The 23,597-nt window shown below is 37.7% G+C and overlaps 1 protein-coding gene across 12 annotated transcripts; it reads right to left on the minus strand.

The window, feature by feature from the left end:
• On the minus strand, window positions 1-21,759 carry LOC139117215 (acyl-CoA-binding domain-containing protein 5-like). 12 transcript variants are annotated; one of them, XM_070680151.1, is made up of 12 exons: window positions 21,648-21,759; window positions 17,808-17,928; window positions 16,118-16,190; window positions 12,568-12,606; window positions 12,047-12,085; window positions 11,686-11,733; window positions 8,157-8,367; window positions 6,722-7,015; window positions 5,195-5,358; window positions 4,037-4,247; window positions 3,373-3,581; window positions 1-2,991 (listed from the first exon to the last, which is right to left on the minus strand). In XM_070680151.1, the coding sequence occupies exons 1-12, from the start codon at window positions 21,712-21,714 to the stop codon at window positions 2,806-2,808; spliced, it is 1,662 nt and encodes a 553-aa protein (XP_070536252.1). In that variant the 5' UTR covers window positions 21,715-21,759; the 3' UTR covers window positions 1-2,805. The 12 variants fall into 12 exon arrangements, with proteins under 12 accessions (XP_070536252.1, XP_070536249.1, XP_070536248.1 ...); XM_070680148.1 differs by having other exon boundaries at window positions 4,037-4,328; XM_070680147.1 differs by having other exon boundaries at window positions 4,037-4,328; window positions 6,722-7,018.
• Window positions 21,760-23,597: the final 1,838 nt, after the last annotated feature.

Genomic DNA, 23,597 nt, shown 5'->3' on the forward strand with positions numbered 1-23,597 from the left:
TTTCATATAAAATCACTTTATTTATAAAATTGGTTATCTTTGGAAAGTATTTGTACAACAAGAAACAATCTGTAAATTTCTCTCTAAATGTCAAGGAAAACGTCAGAATACAGTAATTTCACCACTGGTGGCGCTGTAAGAGTTGATTGCTTTACACAGCATCAGAAGTGCACTTTTGTCATGCTGTGCTTTCTTCGTTGACGTGAAAATTTGCAAAATTTGGACATCTGTTTCACATTGTCTTATGATTCATTAAACATCTTTTCTCCTGGCAGACTGGACATAGAATACATAAACTCACAATTTCAATAAAGTCACTTTCTGTGGTTCTTTGTTCGACGTCGACTTATCTAAAATATTTACAACTATGTCAAAAGTTTGGTGGTGTAATGGAATCTAACGTTATAGCCAGTGTACATAAGAACCCCAAAACAGATGACATTGCACAACCATAACTTTCTCAAATCAGTACACTGGTTGTTTAATTGACAACACAAAGGCAGCTGAAGGACTTTGGTGTTTTTGGTTTCTCTCATAACTGGCCTGATAAAACAATATTGGTGGTGACAATGAAATTATGACAGAAATTCATAATTTATGAGATACAGTTGTAGATTCCCCCACTTATAAAAGAAAAGGAACAAAAACCTTTCTCAGTTAAGAAATTCAAGATAACATAGCAAAAATTAAATTAAAACATAGTTTGCGCTATCTTGCTGAGACGGAAAATTAAATTTGCTACAGTGAATACCCTGAAGACTACACTGCAGTAAAGTTGGTTGAATGTATACAATGTGTACACATACAAAAAACTTCCCATTAAAATCATAAAGTAGATTAATGCTTGCGTAAGGATTGTACTTTGAAAATGTATTCCTAGGCAAGTAAAGTTAAGTATTGTGCATTGACATATATCTGGGAGAAGAGTACAGACTGGGAAGGTTACATTATTGATGCTACTCCCACCCTCACCCTAAAATCAATCCCTGGTAGGCTGTTTGCACAGCTATAATACTGCGTCATCAAAATACGAAAAAAAAACTTGATATTAGTCCTTGTCATTGCATATGCTTTTTCTTGGGGTCGATAATGTAAACCTATTGCACGTTAACTAGTACCCCCACCTGTATTTGGAAAACTGATCACATTTGGTCATCTTATTTGCAAGAAAAAATGTATCCCATACTCAACACAGTCCACAGTTCTTTGCATTGTAATGCGTGCGCCGAGGGGACAGTTACTGTTAGTTTCCACATTCCTTTGTATTTCTTTTGCTATGTATAAAACACCAAACATAATTAATAACAGTGAGCAATTGAGATTGACATAGTTGATGAATAAATTTAAACATTTGACATTTTGGACTGGCATTCCAAGAGATTGTAACATCTTTGCTATGTCACAGCACAGTCCCTCGGTCACAGGACATATCTTAGTAGCAACCGGGATATATGTGTTTTCCTATGGACAGAACGACAGCTGTTTAATACTTGCTACGTGTAACCAAACTACTCAACACAGAGAAGTCATGGCCACTTTTCCTCAAATTTCACCTCTACGACTTGGTACATTCCTGCTGTTTTGAATAGGGTGGTTGCACCCATATACTGGTAAAAGGTTTCGAAAGGCTTGATTCTGACATTCATGGTATTGGCAATGTAAATCTACAAGTTGTCCCAGTTCTCTCAATGCCTGTTTTACTAGATATCTATCATATTCCTCATATAGTGCAAAATTTCCCTCTGGTCAACTCAGACATGTTTCCTTCTGTAAACATCTTGTCACGCATTTAGAAAGGTATGTATTTGGATTGTGTGGTAGAGTGTAGTATTGATATGGTACAGCTAAACCCAATGTACAATTCAAAAGAATTTCAAATAAGACAACTAATACAATAGCTTCTGTCAAAGTCTACAGTTGAAAGTTGACAGTAAAAGTGTCCGTGGCAACTCATCTGTGACATGTCACAGCTGTGATTAGCATTTGTGACATGTCACATCAGTGACTATCATGAATCTGAGATGGCCTTCACAGTCACGTTTGTGACTGTCACATGTCACAGCTGTGACTGTCATAAATCTGAGGTGGACTTCACTGTCCAAAAGTGGCTATAACATCTGTGACATGTCACAACCACAACTGTCATAAATCAGAAATAGCCTTCACACTGTCACATCAGTGAGTGTCAGAATCAGAGATGGCCTTCAAACTGTCAAGAGACATAGATAGACATGGGATATGTGAGGGGATTTTTAAACAGCATCATTTGCACATTTTGGATCCTGACACTCTGGAGGCAGCCCTGCATCTTAGTGTATCACTTTGCATGTTCATGATTAGAAAACTGGCGCACTGAGAGAGTGACACATGTCATACCAGGAGAGTGACAGATGATGTCACTTTGAGAGTGTGGCAGACCATGTCACACTGGATGAGTGACAGATGTCACACTAGAGGAGGTACAGACCATGTCACACTGGGAGAGAAAAAGCCAGGTCTACTATGAATTCCTCCAATCATGAAATGCTGTCACATATCAGGGCACATGAAGTGGACACCTCTGCCAGATTAAATACAAATATTCCAAGGTTGTGCACAATGGTGTGTTACTGACCGTTCACTTTCATTGGCTGAACATCAGCAGTAGTACTGCAAATCATGAACTAGCAATCACTGCTAGACTTCTCATTGTATCGGTGATACACTGCCAATGTATATCTTAGTAACATTTCCATTATATTGGACAGTCAACGTAATCAAGTTTTTTCTGTTCATGGCACTCCATTCATCTTTAGACCACTATCATTACCGTCGTTTTCTCCTCTTTGATAGTATGTGAATGACACTGTTGACGATAAAAGGCCAGACAAGAATAAAGAAGACACTTTTTCCTGAAAGATTTGAAAACGGCCACCATGATGATGATGCTGATTGGTCTCTGTTGGGCTGATAGTGTCCGGGTGACCACATACCACTCTGTTGGCTCTCCGCCTGTAATAATTGATGACGAAAACATGTATCAGGCACAAAGTCTACAGTACACATCGTTGCTGACTGCCGAGGCTATTTCCATACTGTTTGACATGTGACAGAAATTTTGCAGTGAGGTGCTTAACTTAAAACAATCTTTTTCCTTGTTTTTATTTTGATGATTGAAGAGTGATGGTGCTTGATTATAAATTGCCGGCACATGTGATTATCGGATTTATAATACATTTCAACTTTGCAAAAACGTTTTATACAGTTTTATCATGTGTGTATAACAAGTATCTTTGAAAATGTTAACCAATGCTTTCAACTACTGTGGTTGGATTGAAACTGATTTATTCAAATTTATTCAAATGATCTTCTGACAATTAGCATATGCATTACCTGATGTCTTAGCGACAGTGTCTCCAAGGTATTCAATCGGATCAACACGCTGTTCATGTCTTGCTGTAGTCTCTCCAGGGCCACGGCTATCTGTTCAGTCACATCACCTTTAGGGGGTGAGCTCTGCCTCCCGCTGCGACCCCCTCCCCCACCACCGCTACCTCCGGACGCCCTCAGGGAACTGCGACTGGGCGTTCTGTGTGCTTCGTCTGTGAAAGCAATCATGAAAGTGTGATTCATTCATTGGAAGTGTGTTTTGAAAAAGGATGATGTATATAGCTCGATCCCAGGTACATTGCTTATGACTAAATTGTAATTATCATTCAGTTTGCATAGTTAACCCTATCACCACCATGGTTCGGCCCAAACCCATAGTTATCAATGGTGAGTGAGGACCTGTTTACAGGGAATATGGGGGTGAACAGGTTAAAACATACTCAATAACACACGTTGCATAAATGAATATCATTACACCGAGTTTCAAGCATTTATGAAAGCTGAGTCATCTACAATGAATATTGTGCCTCATCTATTGAATATAAGTATATTTATGTTTACCGGTACTATACTAATGAATATATAATGATCTATTCATTTTATACATAAAAGACAACTGTCTGTTTGTTTGATGTATGAAATAAAGAAACGGTATCTCTTTACACACCTCTACTGCTGCCTCTTGATGAGCTGTGTCCACTAGCGCCACCACCGGCTCTGCCAGCACTTCGACTGCTACTTTGGCCACTCTCCCCATCATCACCACCACCGCCCCCACGTATCATCACCCCCTCTGCCGAACCTGCACCACCGAGGGCATCTCCATTGACCTCAGGGGTCTTGAAGGTGACCCTAGGTTTCTGGGGGTACACCTCTGCCTGTACAGTGAAACTGTTTTTACTCGGGGTGGATGTAGCAAGGCTGAGAGTATTGGGTTTAGGCGATATAAGCAATGGTATCTGCAAATTACGGTGAAACAAAACATGCCCCAAAAAAGATGAGACGGGGGGAAAAAAGCAAAGCAGTTGTTAGTATGTGGAGATGTTTCGAAGCTTTAAAAGCTTATTTGAAGATTTCAAGCAGTGCTATATAACACATTTTATTGTGATCTCCTGCCCCTCATGCCCACCCCTCACACCCCACTTTGAAGTTGATAGGTCTGATAATCACACTAGAAACATTAGGTTCAAACTGGGCCTTTCAATGGGCATAGGATGCACTACTGAGTCACAAAATAGCAGGATGTGAATAAAGCAGTGTGAGTAACTGTCATGAATGGCAGATGCTTATTGGATAAACACACAGGTGTGCCAGCCCTCTCCTATGCAAATTAATAAGATGTGATAAGGGTTATCACTTCAAATTCAAGGTTTATGAGACGGCGAGGGGGTGGGGGTGAATCCTGCACAACGCATGCTGTGATGTCATGATTTTGCTACCCGTCAAGAGCACCGCTTGCCATGAGTTCACAATAGATATGAAACAGTGACAAATTACAAGCTGTGGCCAGGTGTTTTATAAAATCAGAAATCTTGATGTATTGAAGCTTGCATGTGTGACATCTTCTGTGCATTAAGACCAACTACTATGACAGCTTGTTCACTGCTATTTACAATTATAGAAACTATTGCATTGAAGTCTGGGTAAAATGATTTTGTTTGTACCAGTAAAGCAAAATTCTCGACGTGGTAACAAAAAGCAGATTTTGGTGTTCAATTCAAAAAACGCAGGAACATGGATATTGTTGTAGGGCTATTGAAATGCATTGTGGGATAGAGTGGCAAAGTACTATGGAATACGACTGCTGTACACAGTTTTTCCATACCTCTGAGTCTTCTTCCGTTGACTGTTTTTCCATGGAATCACAGAATATTTCATCACCACTGTCTGTGTCACTGGTGATTGAGGGAGGGCCAAGGTGTGGGATATGGTCTCCGTTGATGCCACCGTTGCCGTTCATTCCGGCGCTGATGCGAACAAAACCATTATCTGGTGAACGAGAAGGAAAGAAAGATGCTGTTAAAAATGGATGATGATACGTTGATTCATTATGATCAGTATTTTCATGAAGTAGACACTCTGTGTATATAGCATTTCTGTACATTCATGGAAAGATCATACGTCCAATCAGTACATGTGGCTGGTACATACCAATTACATCATATTGTTAAAGGCTCAGTGACTTTAACTTTTGACAATTTTCTTCAGGTTTATGTTGCATGTGTCAGCAACAGTTTGCTGGTCTTGTTCCTACTGTGTATTGAAATACCCAGTACTCAGCTTGTCAATATAGATGTTTCTAGCATTGATGGTGTGGATAATCAAATTCAGGTCTGGACTTGAATTCAACTGTCAGCTGTAACACTTTAAAGAGGCACTCCCACTTGGTAACATTTTTAAAACACATTTTTTTAATGCCAACGGTCGATATTTGACGTGGCGACTGTGCACAGATCGCGAGATATCGATAAAAACATGTCATTTCCCGAGCGTATTTTTCACATCCCGAAATTTTACGATCATTTCTGATTTTGACCCGAAATCCCCCGAAGGGTTGTTGTTGTGCTGATTTACGATATTCTAGGGAGTCTACAATAAGTTCGAACAATGCAATTAATTTACTTCCCACTGCAAAGACTTTATATACAGCATTATGCCATTACCTCGGGTAAGTTTTGTAAAACTTCTCCTTAGTTTTTGTCGTTTTCATTGTTCTAAATCAGTTGTACTATATTTTTAACCAATACTACATAAACATCAGTTTTTACGTGTCAAATATTAGCCGCCTCTGATGACTACATTATGTTGTCTGCCACACAGTACGCCGCGCGCTTGGTATGAGTTTATGCATACCACTCGGCGGCCACTATGTATCAACCGCACATAACTGTGCTATTCACCTATGCGAATTCTGGTGGAATCAAACTTTGTTTTCCGTTTTTTCTCAGAGTCAGTAAGACTCGGCTTTCCCCCGGGGAGCATGACCGATCACCGACGCGAGTGGTACTGTGGCGTACAGCAGCGTTAGCGTAGACTCGTACTCCATAGCTTAGTTGACAATGGCCCCAGTGCCGAATGTTCGATGTTCGGAAGCTGAATTTAGTTGGGCCACCGGAATTCAAACTTTTACTTTTTTGAGGACATGTTTTTATCAATATGTAGTGATCCGCACGCAGTCGCCACGTCAAATATCGACCGTTGGCATTAAAAAATGTGCTTCAAAAATGTTACCAAGTGGGAGTGCCACTTTAAACACTCACATACAGCATTGACAGACCAAGTATTTCTAAATTTCCACATGGGAAAAAAATTAGGCCCAACCTCTGTTCTTTACTCGAAACTTCAAGATTACCTTCTTCGCTTTCACTTGATTCTCTTTTATTGCCTTTGACAGGTATTGTCAATTTCTCAGTTGTTGGTGTCACCTCAAGGACAAACGCCTTATTGTCTGCAATGACAACTGTTTCCGGAACCACAACAGCGCCCTCTACAGGCACTTCTTCTGTCTTGGTCGCCGTCTTTGTTTCTCTGTCTACATCTTCCTCCACTTGGTCATCCTCTTCTTGATTTTCATCCCCATCTTCTTGCTCATCTTCCTCATCATCTTCAACTGCCTCCTCCTCCTCCTCTTCTTCTGAGTGAGAATCTTCTTAAATTTAAGAAAGAGAGGATAAACAACATTAATTTTGTCTCGAAGGGAATCCCTGAATAATCTTCTCATTGTAAGGTCATGTGACATTTATGTTAAAATCACTCTTATTCTGAACGTGACTTACATCAGCATGTTACATGGAACAAATGCAAACCAAGATCCATCACTGTATAAGCAAATTATTAAGTATTTATCACCACATGTTTTACATTTCTATCATGACTGCTACTATTACAAAATTAAGTTTTTCTGACATAACGTTCATACACAGACTCTAGCAAAAACAGAAACTGTTTATCGAACAAATGAGCCGCCAACAGAAACTGTTTATCAAACACAAATTGTCAAAGTAGAAGATTCAGGGGGAAAAAAGACATATGGTATATGACCGGGAAATTTTCCCTAGATAGATGATATAATTATACAGATATTAGCGACTTGAACATTATCAGGAATTGACTTTCGCCCATTTGAAATTTTACATTTCACTATGATAAAATAATCATAGTTTTTGAGGATATGGGAGTTCTTGACCAACGCCTTCAAGACAACCCTAATCCAAAGATTACATTTGATATGTTATTACCGTATAAAACCTGCCCTCATTCACATAATTTCATCTGCTGGGTGCCTCTCTGAGTCTTGCCAATTCACACACACAACAACACACTTTTTGATTGGAATGTCGAGCCTTCAACTTCTTCCACTCAACTATGTTGAACTCTTATACACAAAATAAGTTGTGAGAATAATCTGAACACTCGTATCACTCTGTACACCTTCTATCATTACAGTGTCTTCTAATTATCAAGGGGGAGTATGGACCACACATTGGCAAGGGGAGGAGTAGCGAGGGTGGACAGGATAGGAAAATAGATGGAATAGCCGTGCATAGACTCTCACAGCTCCTCGCTGGCAATACAATTTAATCACTCATTGCCATCCTCAATGTATGCTTAGTACAGACCAGCTCAGTAAGCTGGTGTGGCTTGCCTGGCCTGTTTTGCTCAGCAGTGGCTATACCTGACCATTGAGGGTAGGTACATCAGTGTACATTAGAGTATATAAGCTGCATAGAAAACTGTGTGTGAGAGTCTAAATGACATTTATCCAATGATTGGAGATGTCTCCATACCTCTGTTATCTTCTGCGTTTTCTCTCTCTGTTGATATCACAGAGTCAGGTGGTACTCCTATAGGGTGACTGTCGTTGACGTCACCGTTGGGAATTTTCTCGTGTTCATCACCTGCATCGTTTTCGTCGTCATCCGTAACTGCTTCGAAAAATGGTCCTAAGTGCTGTACAAACTTTGATACTTCCGGAGTGTGTGGCATCGTTTCAACAATCTGCAACAAAAAGATAAACACTCATCTCAAAATCTCTTATAAAGTTGTCACATTTTAATTAAAGGATGAGTTTCATAGTGCTTTTACCCGCTACAGGAAATCTTGCACACCAATTTTTGCTGGAATTTTTGTGATGAACTTCAAAATTATACTTTAACCCCTTTACCACCATGGTTTGGCCAGACACCACTGTTATCAATGGTGATTATTTACCTGTACCTGTTTACAGGGAAATAGGGTGAAGAGATTAGGATGCCAAACAACACTTTATCAAACTGCAACAAATCCATGCATTTGCATTCCAACTTTTCAATTATTTGAAATATATCTCTGTCAATTTATCCTGTCTGGTGATCACCTAACAGTGGACAATGTTTCAAAACATACTTCATTTGCTAAAGAACATAACCTTTATTTTGGTGACATAAATTACAAGGAGTCAGAAACTGTAAATTTAGATGATTTTGTACCTATTTTTGGTTTGTATGGCAGTTGCAAGCTCTTGTTCTACTCTCCACAGCATGTTGAAACACGTACTATATATTTCGTCAACACCTTGCCAAAACCTGCGAAAATGCTCTGTTATTGTTCACGTTTGAATTCTAGTCCACTCTGGAATTCACTTGTCAACAATAACGATGGAATTTACACATGTACTGGAGTTTGTGGTATGTGGGATGAGCCCATCAGCTTGCTCTAATTGGTAAATAGATATTTTTTTAGTACAAGCTGAATACTGTGTATCTCAACATCCTTTGGAGAATATAACAGGAAACTGGGCTTGACATCAAAAACAAAAATAGTGCAAAGAATCATGAGAAGTCACAACTCCTGGCCTGTTAAGATCAACACATATATCAGAGGTCGACATGCATATCTGTAAATGAAGCACATCATACAGTACTGTGTAGTGGTCTTTACATGTTATGTTATGTTATGTGTGAGTTACAACAGGTGAAGATGTTGTTATGGCAACAAACTGATGCTCAAGTGACAGCTGTTTCCCCCTTTCAAAAGTTGTTGTTGCAGTGAGTGAAAAGGAAAATTATTCACATCTTGTAAATCCTTTAAGAAAAGTGACGGATGTTTGTTAATGAGACAGAATGAAAAGACCACAAAATGCAACAAACTAACAGAGATTTCTATTGGCTACATTCCTCTGCAAAAATTTTTTTGGTTTCAAATCCGGGGATTCTGATTAGCTGAGCCTAATACACAAGATTGCAATGAGCCAATCAGCTTGCTCTAAATGGTAAATACATTTTTTGTGTCAAAAAAGTAATTTGTCATGTCTCTGGTTGTAATATGAATGATTACACACCCAGAGTACACGGTTTTTACCAGTATTTCCACGTTTTAACAGAAATGCATCACAACTATCATTATGTCCTTTGTAAAATGGCAACCTTCTGTCACATCACAGCAAGTGAAAATATGAAATATCCTTCCAGTAAACAAACTCAGCTTATAAGAGAAAATATCAAAACATTCTCTTACTATTATACAAAACTATCTGTGCTTGGGTGTATTCTCAAAGTCATGGTCAAGGCATTTGGAAGAATAATTTTATTTCCCCCTATAAAATTCACTCATGTTAAATTCATTCTTCTAATTGTGTTCTAAAACTCTTTGAAAATTGTAATTTTCCCTCCAAAACTTTAGTGCAACATTTTACCTATTTTCATGAATTTCTTGGTAATTATTGTGATAATTTTGGACCAAATGGACACAACTTTTCATTGGCTTCAGTTTTTGATTAAAATGTTGGGAAAAATATGAAAAAAATTGTCGTGATGTGAAAAAAAAATTGTCTGCATTAAAGGTGACAAAAACTGAGTGTTGCACTTGGAGGGTTAATAAGTGTAAATCTTTGACAGTATACATTAACCAAACAAATGAGCCCTCAGAGCGCCGAAGTCACTATTTGTCGCCATTATAAAATATATCCCTGTCAATTCTTTTGAGATTTTTGCTAAAATTTTGATAAAAAAGTGTGGCCAATGAAATGTAATATACATTTGGTGGGAAAAACTGCAGCGCTAAAAGGGTTAACTTAGCAATTCCTCATCAGGTTCAGTGTACACTTCCATTCAGTTCCATAGCGCTACCATATCCACATTTGTATTGTCTCTGCTGGATACTTCACAAAGCTTGTCTTTTCTCAATACTGAACTGGGGCAGAAAATCCTCCCATTTCATGGAAACTCACGACAAGAGTGAAAATATGTCAAGAAGTGAATGTGTAAACAGATGAGTGTAAAACAAGAAGCAATGTTTATGGAGGTCACATCACAAAGCCGGTGTAGCATTCCATAGCAAACACATTCAGTGTAGGTAGCTCAACGATTCACAAGTGTATATTATGTTTGTTTGAAGATTACAGAAATGATGTTTTGATGACTTTGTCTCTATATTTAAAAGTTACGACAGAGTGTGTGATATGATGACACACTATACTGCACTAGATGCAATAACCTTAAATCCCTTTCAAACACCAAATTTTGGAATATTTCTGTATTACTGATGTAAAGTGGGACTGTTACACTGTGTGATGGGTGTGACAGGGTTCCTACTTCTTCAAAGTTGAGCTTCTGCTTAAAATAGCACACCATTCCATAGGTAGCAATGTTAGGTTTAAAAAGTGGAGAAATAACCAGTTCTCCAGATCTTAACCCTTTCCCTGCCAGACAGTAATAACTTTATCACTTCCCCATCAGCCAAGTCAGTAAAAAGCGGTATTGAGCCAAAACATGACGTATTTTCACCCACTTGTCTTGGTATGTTATAGCATCTTTTGTCCAAAAAAAATCAACTTTACAGTATTATGTTTTCAACAGCCTTCAAATGTACAGTATTATGTTAAAATACATCATATGGAATACGTTGTGTTTCATTAATTTTAACCATCTTGACCTGGTGGTGAATTATGGACTTGGCAGGAAAAGGGTTCATACTGTAGCCAGGCCCTTTCCTTGTTTTTCATCACTAAGATAGTGCTACAAATAGACACACTTCCCACCTCCATTGAGATTAATGTCTTCCATGCGGCGGTTGGTTCCATTCAGTGGATTTTTAAAGGGTGCAGGGAATTAATCTCAGACACAATGCAAACAGTTACATGTCTAATTGCAATGCTTCAGTTGCATCACGCTTATTGTAGTAACTGAGTTTATGTAGATAAGCAAATTAAAGTTTCCTAGATTAATCCATGACTAGGCCATGCAGCTAGAAACATTTTTAGCTCAATGACTAGGCTGAACTTTAAATAAGTTTCCTTTAAACCATAAATGGTTCTTCTTTTCTCAAGCAAATAATTACCTCTTTAATTTTGGCAGGAGAGGGATCTGACAAGTAAACATGAACCATCTGAAATGTAGAAAAATAAAATAAACAACAAAGGAAAAAGTGATAGTGTTTGTCAATTAACTTCTAACCTCTTTTTGTTTTCTTAGGAAAGGTATATTGTGAATTCATCTTCATTGGTACAGAAATCACTGTTCACTTGCAATTCAAAATTAAAATGTCAAAACAGATGTTGCTCCTTGTTGAAGTTGTTGCTCCTTAAAGCCTAAACATTTCATCATCAATAGTATTGCTGATGGGCAGATTAATGAGGGGTCAACATGGATATATTTGTGCAGAAAGTAAAAGCAAAACAGTCTCTATTAAATATTTTTACCTCCATCATTTTGCCAGAGTCAGGGAATTTCGCCAACATCTGTCGATAGAAATAGACTTTATTCTAAATTCAATGGTGAACACTTATTCTTTTGTTGATCCAAAAATACACTGACTTGTCATAGAATACTGGCAGAAACGAACTTATCATACATCATTCCTTGTAAAATCCATACCAAAGATTTGATTCCGAGAATCATTCCATTTGTTGGAATTTCATCCGCATGCCAGTCATATATTCCAGGATGTGAGGATGTTTAAAGTTTCACTGCCATATTGTTCCACATTGTGTTACACAACTGAACAACTAAATTTGTAGCACTTTCAACATCCCCTTTATAAACCTCATCACTTTGTTTATTCGTCAGTCATTCGTTAATACTCTAAAAAATTTTACAATGCAGCTGGTATTAAAATGATCTCAATTTGTTCCCCAGTTTAGTGGATTCAAGTTAAGTACATTATTCATGAACCACAGCAATATATTTTAATTCCATTTTTCATTTCAAGCACGCTAGTTACCTGTTGTACTTTTGCTGGGTCTGAATACTTTTGGAAAACCTGAAAAAAACACCAACCGACACAGAATATAACACTTATTACATTGAAAAAACACAAGGACAAGCCAACAGAGTTCAAACCATCCAGTTGCTTGGGAAATAATTCTTATCACTCACTTACTACAATTAAAACTCCTTTGCATCTGAAAGTTACTACATGAAATCTCCATCTTCAAAGAAATAGGTTTTTCCATGATTTTGTCATCTTCTGAATACAAAGGCGATTGTCAAATGGCACACTACAATATTTCAGATGTTCGAGTCGTATGTTCTTTGAGATGTAATATTTTTTTTCAATACCAACATACATCAGACATGCTGAAAGTAAACAAGGCCTCTCTCTCTAAATCAGAGAAAGCAATGTTGGAGTTAATAGACTTTGGTCACCTGTGCCTAAGTAGCCAATCACTGCCTTTCACTGTGGTGGCCATGCAATAAGTGGTGCACTGCCAATAATATAATAGTGCTACTGCTTTGAGTACAACGGACTGACACGCCTCTTTTACCATATATGGATATATGCAAATTTGTGGTGACAAAGTAACTTTATGTTGGGATAAAATTCATAATGTTTGACAGTTATTCGAGAAAACTATTGCACTTCACTTTACAAAATTTGAAAATGCGCGAGTTCACGATTTGTTTTCACTTTGATTCATGTGATTATACTCAGCTGAGTCTGCAACATGAAACAAAAACTTAACAAGGAAGTCCAAAGTCAGAAGAAAAGAAAGAATGTCTAAAGAATACAAGGAAAACCAACAGCTCTAGAGGGCGCCATCTGAAGGCTCTCTGGAAACACATATTATAAAGAGATAAGGGACCGTCTCAGATTGTCGCAGAAGTTCAAGAAACAAAATTCCTTCGTTTAGATCAAAACCCCCCTCCCCCTCCCCTAAACGAAACTTCAAAAATGCGAAATGTTCATGTCTGCCTGAGAGTACAATGTTGCATTTTGCTATAGCTACTAAAGACGTATGCCCCTTGCCACATTACAATTAAAGTAATCAATCAGATTTGAGTACTAACAGGGCATTTTACCGCATAAAAAGTTTCATTTTATTTTACTTTCCTTTTTGCATCTCTTGTGCTGTTCTTTGTCTTTGCGAACACACAATTTGTACTTGGTAGGGGCGGTAAATAAGCAAGAAACTTTGACAAGGGGGCCCAGGTATGTTCAACCACATTAAAACGACTATGACCAGGTGCATAACAAGTGAGAGTAAAGACATCTAGTGGTTAGAGCAGACGCTTATAAATAGCACATTTTTAAAAAAATGATACTTTTGTCTTTGTATAATTTGATAAATGAAATGTTTAGGATACAATGTTACTATCGGTAAATTGTGTTTGGGGCACAAATGAGATGGAAACAGTTACAAATTTGTTGGCATGAGTATGCAGTTTTTCTTTAATTTTAAAATAAACACACGAAAACTTGTGATCACAAAATGAAAGTGAAGTTCACTAATTGAATGGAGGTCAATCCCCCTCCCCCCTTAACGAATGAATTTTGCTTTTTGAACTTCTGCAACAATCTGAGACGGTCCCTAAACCAGATTCAATATTTCAGTGTTTCATCCAGGATGGCATCAACAGGGGGGATTTTCCTACTTTACCAGAAAATTTAGGGGGATTTCACGAGTGTACAGTATGTGTTCTACTTGTATGTCTAAGGTGTGACTGGCACCATTTCAAGGGGGGTTTGTTCCCCCTTGACAAACTATACTAAAGTACTAAGTCACTAAATGACATGGAGCTTGTCATATAAAGATGATTTGATTTCCATGATGTATGTCAAAGATTGAGCAGTACTGTGTGAGCTAAATTCAGTTCAGTACTTGCAAACTGCAACCCTCTGGGAAAGGAAAGGTTGACAACAGACAAAGAGATTCAGAGCATAATTTATCAACTTTTATACACCAGGAAATCACAGCTGTGTAGTCTGAATTTGATCACAATGATTAACGATCACAATAGAATCTGATAAAACAGCATCTGACAATCTGTAAGATTAGCGTGATTGCTTGTGATGCATTGTAAATGACTCACAAAGTACGAACACAGTTTGAAAATTTACACAAAAACACATTACAAAAGAGGTTGCTATCTAAAAACAAAGATGCAGACACTTGAATCTGCAAGTATTATTGTCATATCAAGCTGTGGAATGAACACAATCCCGACCTTGACAAAATCTCAGTCAGTCTGTCTTACAACAGTTCCAAATGTTTAAACCAAAGCAAGCAATTCTACATTGTAACGTTACGTCGGTCTGCTACACATGTGGTGTATGCGTCACTAATATTTCAAGGGACTCACTCATAGGAAAAGACATCCTGGGTGAGTTTAAAGCAACATGCTTACGATACTGGAGACATTTTTCTGGCCGTTGACACGCAAAGCAAAATAGACTGACCATCAATATTCTTTGAAGATTCTTGTGCTGGTTATCATTATCAGCGACGTTGAAAGTCGGACATTTGGCATAATAGTAAATGACAATATACATACTAATACATTCTCATCTTTGATATAATGATATACATCGAGTTAAGGTGGCAAAACAAACTTTCTTGGCAAGATTGAAGATTAGTGGACACAAAAAATTTGTTTGAATTGTCAGTAACCAAAGGAGTCCACTCATTTAATCAGCATTATTTATAGCCCCCAAACAATATCCCTTTAAGGCAGAATACGCCTCGGGGACAGACATTCGGACTCTTAAACTTTTACAATTCTTTTCTGATCTACCACTTGTGGAGGTTCATTTTAAACCTCTTGGAGAAAGAAAACTTTTCACTGGCTAGTTTTTCGAAATTCAAAAATTTTATTTTTCTCAATAGAGTTAACACAGGGATGGCGGCCATTTAGAATTTCAAATATCGGTGAATCTTGGGTGATTTGTTTCTCTATTACTAAAGTTTGTATGGTGGCCCCCGATTTTTATTTTTGATTTTGAAAAAGAATGGTTGAAAGATTTCTTGAGGAAAGTTTGAGTAAAAGTTTAAGTCTTTCACTTTCGAAGCGTAAACTACCTTAAGTTTGCAACCAAAGGTGTGTCCACTAATCTTACATTGTCGAAGTTTCCCATATTTTAAAAGTGGTATGAAAGTGAACCTAAAACAAAATTATATGGGGAATTAAATAACTCTAAAACTGTTGCATAATGTTCTGATAATCAAATTGGCAGTTATTGCTAGCATGCCTATAACAGGTGTAATTGTAAGAGTCTGCTTTTCAAATGGTGTAATTATCCTTGTATTTGGTCTAGGTCTTAAATATGCAATATTTTGCCCAAGTGTCATGGTTAAAGAGACACGTTCAACATTTAAATTCAACATCAAAACTTTAAGAATATGGGTCATTTATTTGTTGCTGTACACATACCTTCAGACTGTAATGTATGTTATGCGGTGTACCTAAAAATACTTTAGCCAACATTCTAGTATATAATTATGTATTTTCATAAAGTTCAACATGAAAAACAGAACATAAACCAGGTGTCCTACCTTTTTCAATTCATTGATATAGCACTGCATTGCGTCTACTTTTGTCATATCACCCAGCGTTGACCACGCATCCCTACAGGTACAAATAATCAAAACAAATCCATTGTAACATTTCTGTGGTTTTTCACATTTTGGTTCAACAGAGATAAAACTTGAAATATCTCATACATGAATAAATGCAACACCAACATGTATGTGTAAATTGTCAATGTAGCTGAAACCAAATGCTGTAATTTTTCCGGAGACCCTATAATAATTAAAAGAAAGTATTAAGTAAGTACATTTTTGGTTGATATTAGGTTACTTGTAATCTAAAAGCAAGTACACTTGCCATATTCTCCTAGTTGACGTGTAAAATCAAAAGTACCAACCACAAAAAAATTACGCAATTATACGGTGTCGCTAAAATTTGATCAGAATTGGTATATACCAGTATGGGTAAAATAAATGTTGTTTCTATCTGTTCAGTGCAGGAAAATTATACGTTGATGTTATGACAATTTCTGCACAGTACAACCAGAACAAGAACAAGAAATATTTAAACCAGAAAATTAAGAATGACAAAAGTAAATAAGGTCTGAAACTTTAGGTACTGAAGGTCAACTTTAGCAACATGCATAGCAGAGAATCTTTCTACCATGGATGTACAATATAGACATCCATGGTTTCAGCAGATCTGTTAATATGTCACAGTTCATAAACAATGACAGGAAATGACGAATTAGCTGTTTCAGTTACTGCTACCACTCCCAAACATAATAGGTACCCTGCATACAAATAGGTTAAAGGTCAAAATCCTCTTATTCAGATGTGTGGGCTGATTCAGTTCACTGCCACCACTCCTGCACACTTGCAGTATTTCCCTTTTTCTTACCTCATTTGCACATTTTTGACACTGATGTGTTCATTTGAACAAATTCACATCTCAACCCCTACATCTACCTGTACACCAAATACTGAGACGGACATACATCCGCACATACATACCCACAAATATACAGACATACAGATGCCACTCAGACTCATCATATAAGCTCCTTTTGGTATTTATTTATATAACCAAATATCAGCAGAGCTAACAAGATATGTATTGGGTACGGTAGACTCTGTCAATGCCATTTGTTAATTCTGAAAGATGAATTCGACACTGGCCTGAAACTTAGTTATAACACTAACTTTGGACAGTACACACTGTATATTCACAATTGTTTTTGACAAATTGAACACCTGGCAGCTATGCACGATTTTGCGAGAAGAACAAGAAACTATTTTATAAGGCCAAAGTAATGAAATTCTTTGTTTTGCGTCCCCGCCCGCTTAGGTTTTTTAAGTTTTCATGAAAAACACACACAGTGTATTTGAATAGGAAATTTTAGGACATACCCGCTTAGCTTTTCTGAACTAAAAAGTTTGTTACAATTTTTTACTTGCTACAATCAAATTACATTGTGTTAATTTTCTTGTGTGTGTTTTTCAGCCGCTTAGGCGCGTACCTTTTCCCATTTTGAGAGGACGCAAAACAAAGAATTTAATTACTTTGGCCTAACTAGAACAAACACACTCGAAAATATATTAATAATTAACAGTCAAGAAAGCTTTGAGTATTTGACATGCATGTCACGAAGATTTAATTTTACGCACTTAAAATTATCATAGTGTTCAGACACAGGTTATATGTATGTGTACCTACCATTTCTGCCTGCCGACCACATCCCAGAAACCAGGCTTGGGTTTTGTGCACGGACCCTCTGTTGCTTGCTTGTAGAGACCATAGAACCTCTTCATCATCTCATAGGAGGGCTGAAAGGGTCCTGTTAGAAGCATTTTACGAGGAACTAGGGTCAGTAATTCCCACACAGTCAAAAGTTTGAAGAGTCGGGAGGCGTGCAGAGGAATACACACAGCACAAGATCAAGCCATGCAAGATAAATATCCATGCAGAGAGAAAAAAGAGAGAGCAAAAGAAAGGGGGCTAGTGTGATGAAAAATGTGGTAGTTGCACTTGTAGCAATGAAAGCAAAAAGTAGTACATTATTAGAAACTCTTAATTTAAAGAAGGGAAAATAATTACCATTAGCAAGTTAGACAGACTTGTATTTCCCAGACAATGTTTTAATTTAATTTGCATATATTGATGTATTATATATATTGATAAATTATTCACTGACAAGGTCACACTTCAGAATATGCATATCCGGTTTCAGAACAATTCAGTGCACTTCAGTGCAGTGCAGTTTCAGAAATGCTAGTTTTTTTACCAAAAAATGGGAAAAATTGCCCCAAAAATACAAAGATGAAAATTTGTCCACAATTTGAACAAATCTAACTGAGGCTAACCCTGGGATCATGAATACCAATTTTCAAAACAAATGGACAAATGGTTTCAGAGAGGATTTTGACCAAAAATGGGTAAAAATCCCCCAAAAATACAAATATTATGATTTTGCCAAAATTCACATGTTCACCCCTGGGGGCAGCTGTACCATCAAATACTAAAATGCAGGTGCTGCAATTTTCCAGTTTTTGATGTGGACAGACTTACAGACAGACAGACATACAAAAGCCATTGACCAACCATATAAGCTCTTTGGTATGTATACACATATACCAATTGTAAGCTAAAAATCAGTTACTATTACAGGTTGTATTGACTTCTTCTCTCCTTCTGTTCACTAAATTGTATCTATACACGGTCCCTCCACAAAAGGGAGGGACCGTGACCTACACAAAGATTAAACCTGTCACTTCTATTGCCAATCAAAATTATGCTCTTCATAGCTTGTTCATCCCACAGGCACTCAGCGTGGAGTGCGTAGAGTAAATTGACAGTAAAGGCCCCTTTTTATGATGATATGTAGTGTGTTTGATGCTCCATGTGCCTGAGGTGTATCCCTGTGTTTTAATCTAAAGGTTCATTCAAATCTTGACTTTGCATTCTTCAGGAGGTTAGTACAAGATATGGACAATCTGATTAAAATGACAACAGGAGGTATTACTATCAGCATGTTTGCTAACGGGAGTCTTCTTGCTAAATTTGACCAGCTAAAATGAACAGCCATGATACAAATGAATTGGCTGAACAAAGCTCTGAGCAGATCTCTATGTATAGTTTCCAGCAATGTTAGTACGCTAACGCATGAAAAATTCTTGATTATCAGAAATAGAAGCAAAGCCTACTAATATTGTCTAAACTGATGTTTTGGCAAAAAGGTAGAATCTTTTTCCAAAAAGAAATAAACAAAAGAACAAAAGCTTCTTTGTCACATTTGGAACATTGTTTAAACTAAGGTATATGAATTTTTGGTCTACAAAAGTCAAACTTTTCATGGGTTGCAGAGTTCGCGTTTACGCAAAAATCGTGCGTATTTACGCATTGAAATTGACTCTCTACGCATTTTTTTCATTGTTATGCGTTTTCTATACGCAAAGGATAACACCGAAAGCACTCCTCACGACTGAGCTTAGGCGACAACCAGACGAAATTTGTTGCAACACATTTCTGTCAATCACTCATTTTGTGTGGAAAGTTTCTGATTCTCTGGGCGTTGTCTGAAAAATCGGCATCGTAGTTCATACGTTATCACGTTAGGCACGTTATCTTGTCAGCTGTGCCTATGAATTACGTTGCTAATTTTCAGGCGAGCGATAGTTTCTGAAACTTATGACACAAAGTGGGATTGACAGAAATGTTGCGACAAATTATATAAATATCAACCGTGCACGATCATCGCGTCTCGCTGTTCCCAAATTTTGATCAAGCACATATGCAGCATGGCGTCTAAGCAGACAAATCTGTTTTCTTTCAACTTTGCTCTACGAGTCCCTGAAAAAAAAAGATTCATCGGTAGAGCTCGTCGGAATCCCAATAAATTTTGAACATTGCAGAAGTGTCTGGATAAGCTGCCATAACTCTAACTTTTGGGTTACCCGATGTGTTTTGACGGTCGCATGTATACCCTTCACCGTTACGTTTCAAGATTGTTCAAGTTATTCGTTAAACTGTTTTCATTAAAATAATGTTACATCGTAAAATCCGAATATGTAGTGTAGGTTTATTCAACGGCACATTGTATTTTGCAGTCAGTTTTTTCATCAATCGAGTGCGGAAGTGAAATTACGCACTCAAATCCAGCCATACGCAATTTTAGCAGACTAATGCGTATGCCGTACGCGAGGAGAAAAAAGTCACCGCGAACACTGGGTTGTTTTATAAAGCCATTCCACTCATTCTAATCTTAGTATTTTGAAAGTTTGTTGACTCATTGGCTTGGACTTTGGCTAGTGCCCTGTAACCGTTTTTGACCAATGAACATCCCTTCTTGCAAAGTTCAAAGTTCAAAACTTGTGGAGCAGTTTGATATCAGTGTCAAATATCCTAGTACCTCATACCTTGAGTCAATAATATGATCAGGAAAAATTTCAGTCATGTATCTAAATGAATCTACAATAGATGTCTTGATTATTTGTTCTACCAGCCATTTGGTGTTAATGGCTAGAACACTTCTTGTGTTTTGAGACACAAGGCCGATAGATTCATGCCACAGTTGCTCATGGTTTCATACACTACAAAGGCCCTCGTAAGCATACTATTACAGGGGCCTTTGCCATGTATTGAACCACAACCAACTGTGATTCATGCAGAATAGCTTGAATGATAAAATATCCTGGAAAACCAAATTATCGGCTTTTTATAAAGATAGCTTCATTATGATTATGATACCATTAAATTCTGAGCCTCCACAAACAACACAGTCAAAGATTGGGGGAAATTCAATCATGTATCTAAATGAATCTACAATTAAACTCTTGATTATTTGTTCTACCTGCCATTAATGGCCAAAACACTTCTACAGTATGTTCATGCATACACTTATGTTCTGTACGTCACTTTATTTACATCATGGAAGTAATAGCCTCCATGTTTACATGTACGCCTGCAGTTTTGGAAACAAATAACCTGGTCAGGTTTCAATATAACTTATAAGATAAAGTTGGCTGATCCTGGTCATGCAGGTGTAACAACTTTATGTAAATTTGTTTGTTAAACGTTTCATCGTCAATTGACGCCGTGTAAATGTTTGAATCGACCGTCGGGATACAGCCTTGCAGCGATACCTGGAGATCGTACGATCGTGTCGTACCCCTCATTCATGTGACTATGTTTACCTTGGATGTTTGGTGGATGATTTCAAACATGCATACTCGGTAACCTCCCTACTCAGCAAAAGAAAATCAGACGATTATAAAAACCTTAACGACTAAGTTTCCTAGAAGATTATGACAATAACAGAACGAAAGTAAACTGTAGCAAATATCATACGAACTGATGATACGGGATCCTGTGAAACACTATTTTTGTATATGAACTGTTGAACAATTAACAAATTCATCTCTCGCCGTCGCATCGTGGACGAGCAATGTTCACAGTGCTATGCACGCGAAACACAACCTTTCTGGGGCTTCAACGCAGGTTAAGGCATCAGAACATGGCTTTCTTTCTCATTGGAAGCTTGCGCTTTAGAGAACTTACCGTTTTTTGGCAGGCATTTTATAACATTGACGGCAGCATCAAACTGCTTCTCCACCTTGGCAGCCATCTTTGCTGCGCTAAATACGTGCTATACGATCATAGAGGGCGCTGTACGGTCTGCGACACAGTCTGTACATTGTAAGCCTTGTAAGACTTGAAGGAGAAGAATGCATCCTGAATGCAGTTATATGATGATCTTTGTAGTTAAATGACTGATGTTTTTGTTTTTTCAGACAAGTTGCATTGTAATTTTAACGCATTCACAGTTATGTAGATTTGTTTTATTTGCGACCTTGTTGAAATTAATAAATTTATCTTTTTCAAAAAAAAAAATGTTTGCTCCCAGCTGGGGTAGTAGGACTAGAGAGGGACAGTGGTGGGACATCATTAACAAAGAGGCAGACTTGAAATCTGGAAAGTTGCTTCTTTGACCCAAGGTCTCGAATGGTAAACTTTACCGTTACCCGCACCGCAAAGTTTCTGAGGGAGAATAGCGTTTACACTGTTTGGCAAGTAAGCTTATCGTTACCGGGAAAGTTCCTAGTAAAGTAACTCAATACATTATGAGAGATTTTAATTAATTAGTGGTTAAAATTTAAATGAGAATGATCGAGTACGGGATATTCCATGGTGTGATCTTGTTTAATCTTAAGAAACAATCAAAGACTGGAAATTTCCGCGTGATGACAATTGTATGATGCTGATGATTTTGTAGTTGTGTAAGTTTGGAAACGTATTTAACTTTGTAGAGAATTTAGTAAAATGCCTTGGTAAAATGCAAATTACTCTGCATAGCTGAGGGTCAGTTGATTTTGATCAAGGAGTGTCAGCATTTACGTAAGAGCATCCAGGGGAGGGTCAATATTTTTCATGCATCCACTTTTTAGGAGACCCCCCTTGTTAACTTTATCCAGGCCCTAATTATACAGGCTTAAAACCGATCATATGACATTTCACCAGTAAATATTAATCATTGTTTGCAGTGTGCCAAGTACTGCCTGAACCGAGATGCAGTAAACTTATTTCACTTTAGGTCATGAAAACTCCTCGTCGAAAATATTTATTTCTTGCACCATGATAAACACTTTAACTGTATAAGGCACTACACTACCTTCCTGGTGACCGCTAATGAACTATTTCGAGGTGTGAAACCGTACAAAGTCACACTATAAGTTCCTTTTCACGTTCTGTAGGAGGATCCTACAGCAGAAGTACACAAGAATAACCGAGTACGCGGATCGCAATTGGAAAAAAGCAATCTACCGATTGTCCAATGTAGTATGATACACATCCGTTCAGTGAGTTTCCAAGTATTGCAGAGCGGGAAGTAAGCTCAACCCGGATGAAAAACTAAAAAGATTTCATTATTGAATATTTTGAGTCTATTCACGTCTAATCAACCCGTGTGGGAGTGTACTTGTTCAAAGAAGGTGTCACGAGCTACAGCTGTTTAGGCCAGCTCGATGACCCCACAGGCGTACGGAATGTTTCCTAGATCGTCGTCGGATGGGAAGTGACTGACACTGTATTGTGAGGCCGAAGGCCGAACCTCGGTACTGTATAAGTATTCGTGTATTCTTATACAGTACGAGGTTCGGCCTTCGGCCTCACAATACAGTGTGTTATGTAGGTCATTTCCCCCACACTCATCATGACCTGAGTTCAATTAGTCTAGAACATTCTCAAGGTCACTGCCCTTGATGACCTCACAACCTTGAATTCAATTAGTCATGTTTGGAATGTTCTGGAAAGTTGATTAGTTGTGTAAGGGAGATAATTTTAGAACAGTAATTAGCATGTCAATAAAAGTTCTAGATTGTTCTTATATGCTTATGTAAACACATGAGTATAAATACTGGGACAGCAGGCTTGCAGTCAGACTTTTGGGATCGTGTCTCTTGTGTGTTACTAAACTCCAGCAGTAGTCATTCTCAAGACTTTTCAAGACCT

The sequence above is a fragment of the Ptychodera flava genome, chromosome 18 (genome assembly GCF_041260155.1).
Source record: "Ptychodera flava strain L36383 chromosome 18, AS_Pfla_20210202, whole genome shotgun sequence".
In the NCBI taxonomy this organism is placed as follows: Eukaryota; Metazoa; Hemichordata; class Enteropneusta; family Ptychoderidae; genus Ptychodera; species Ptychodera flava.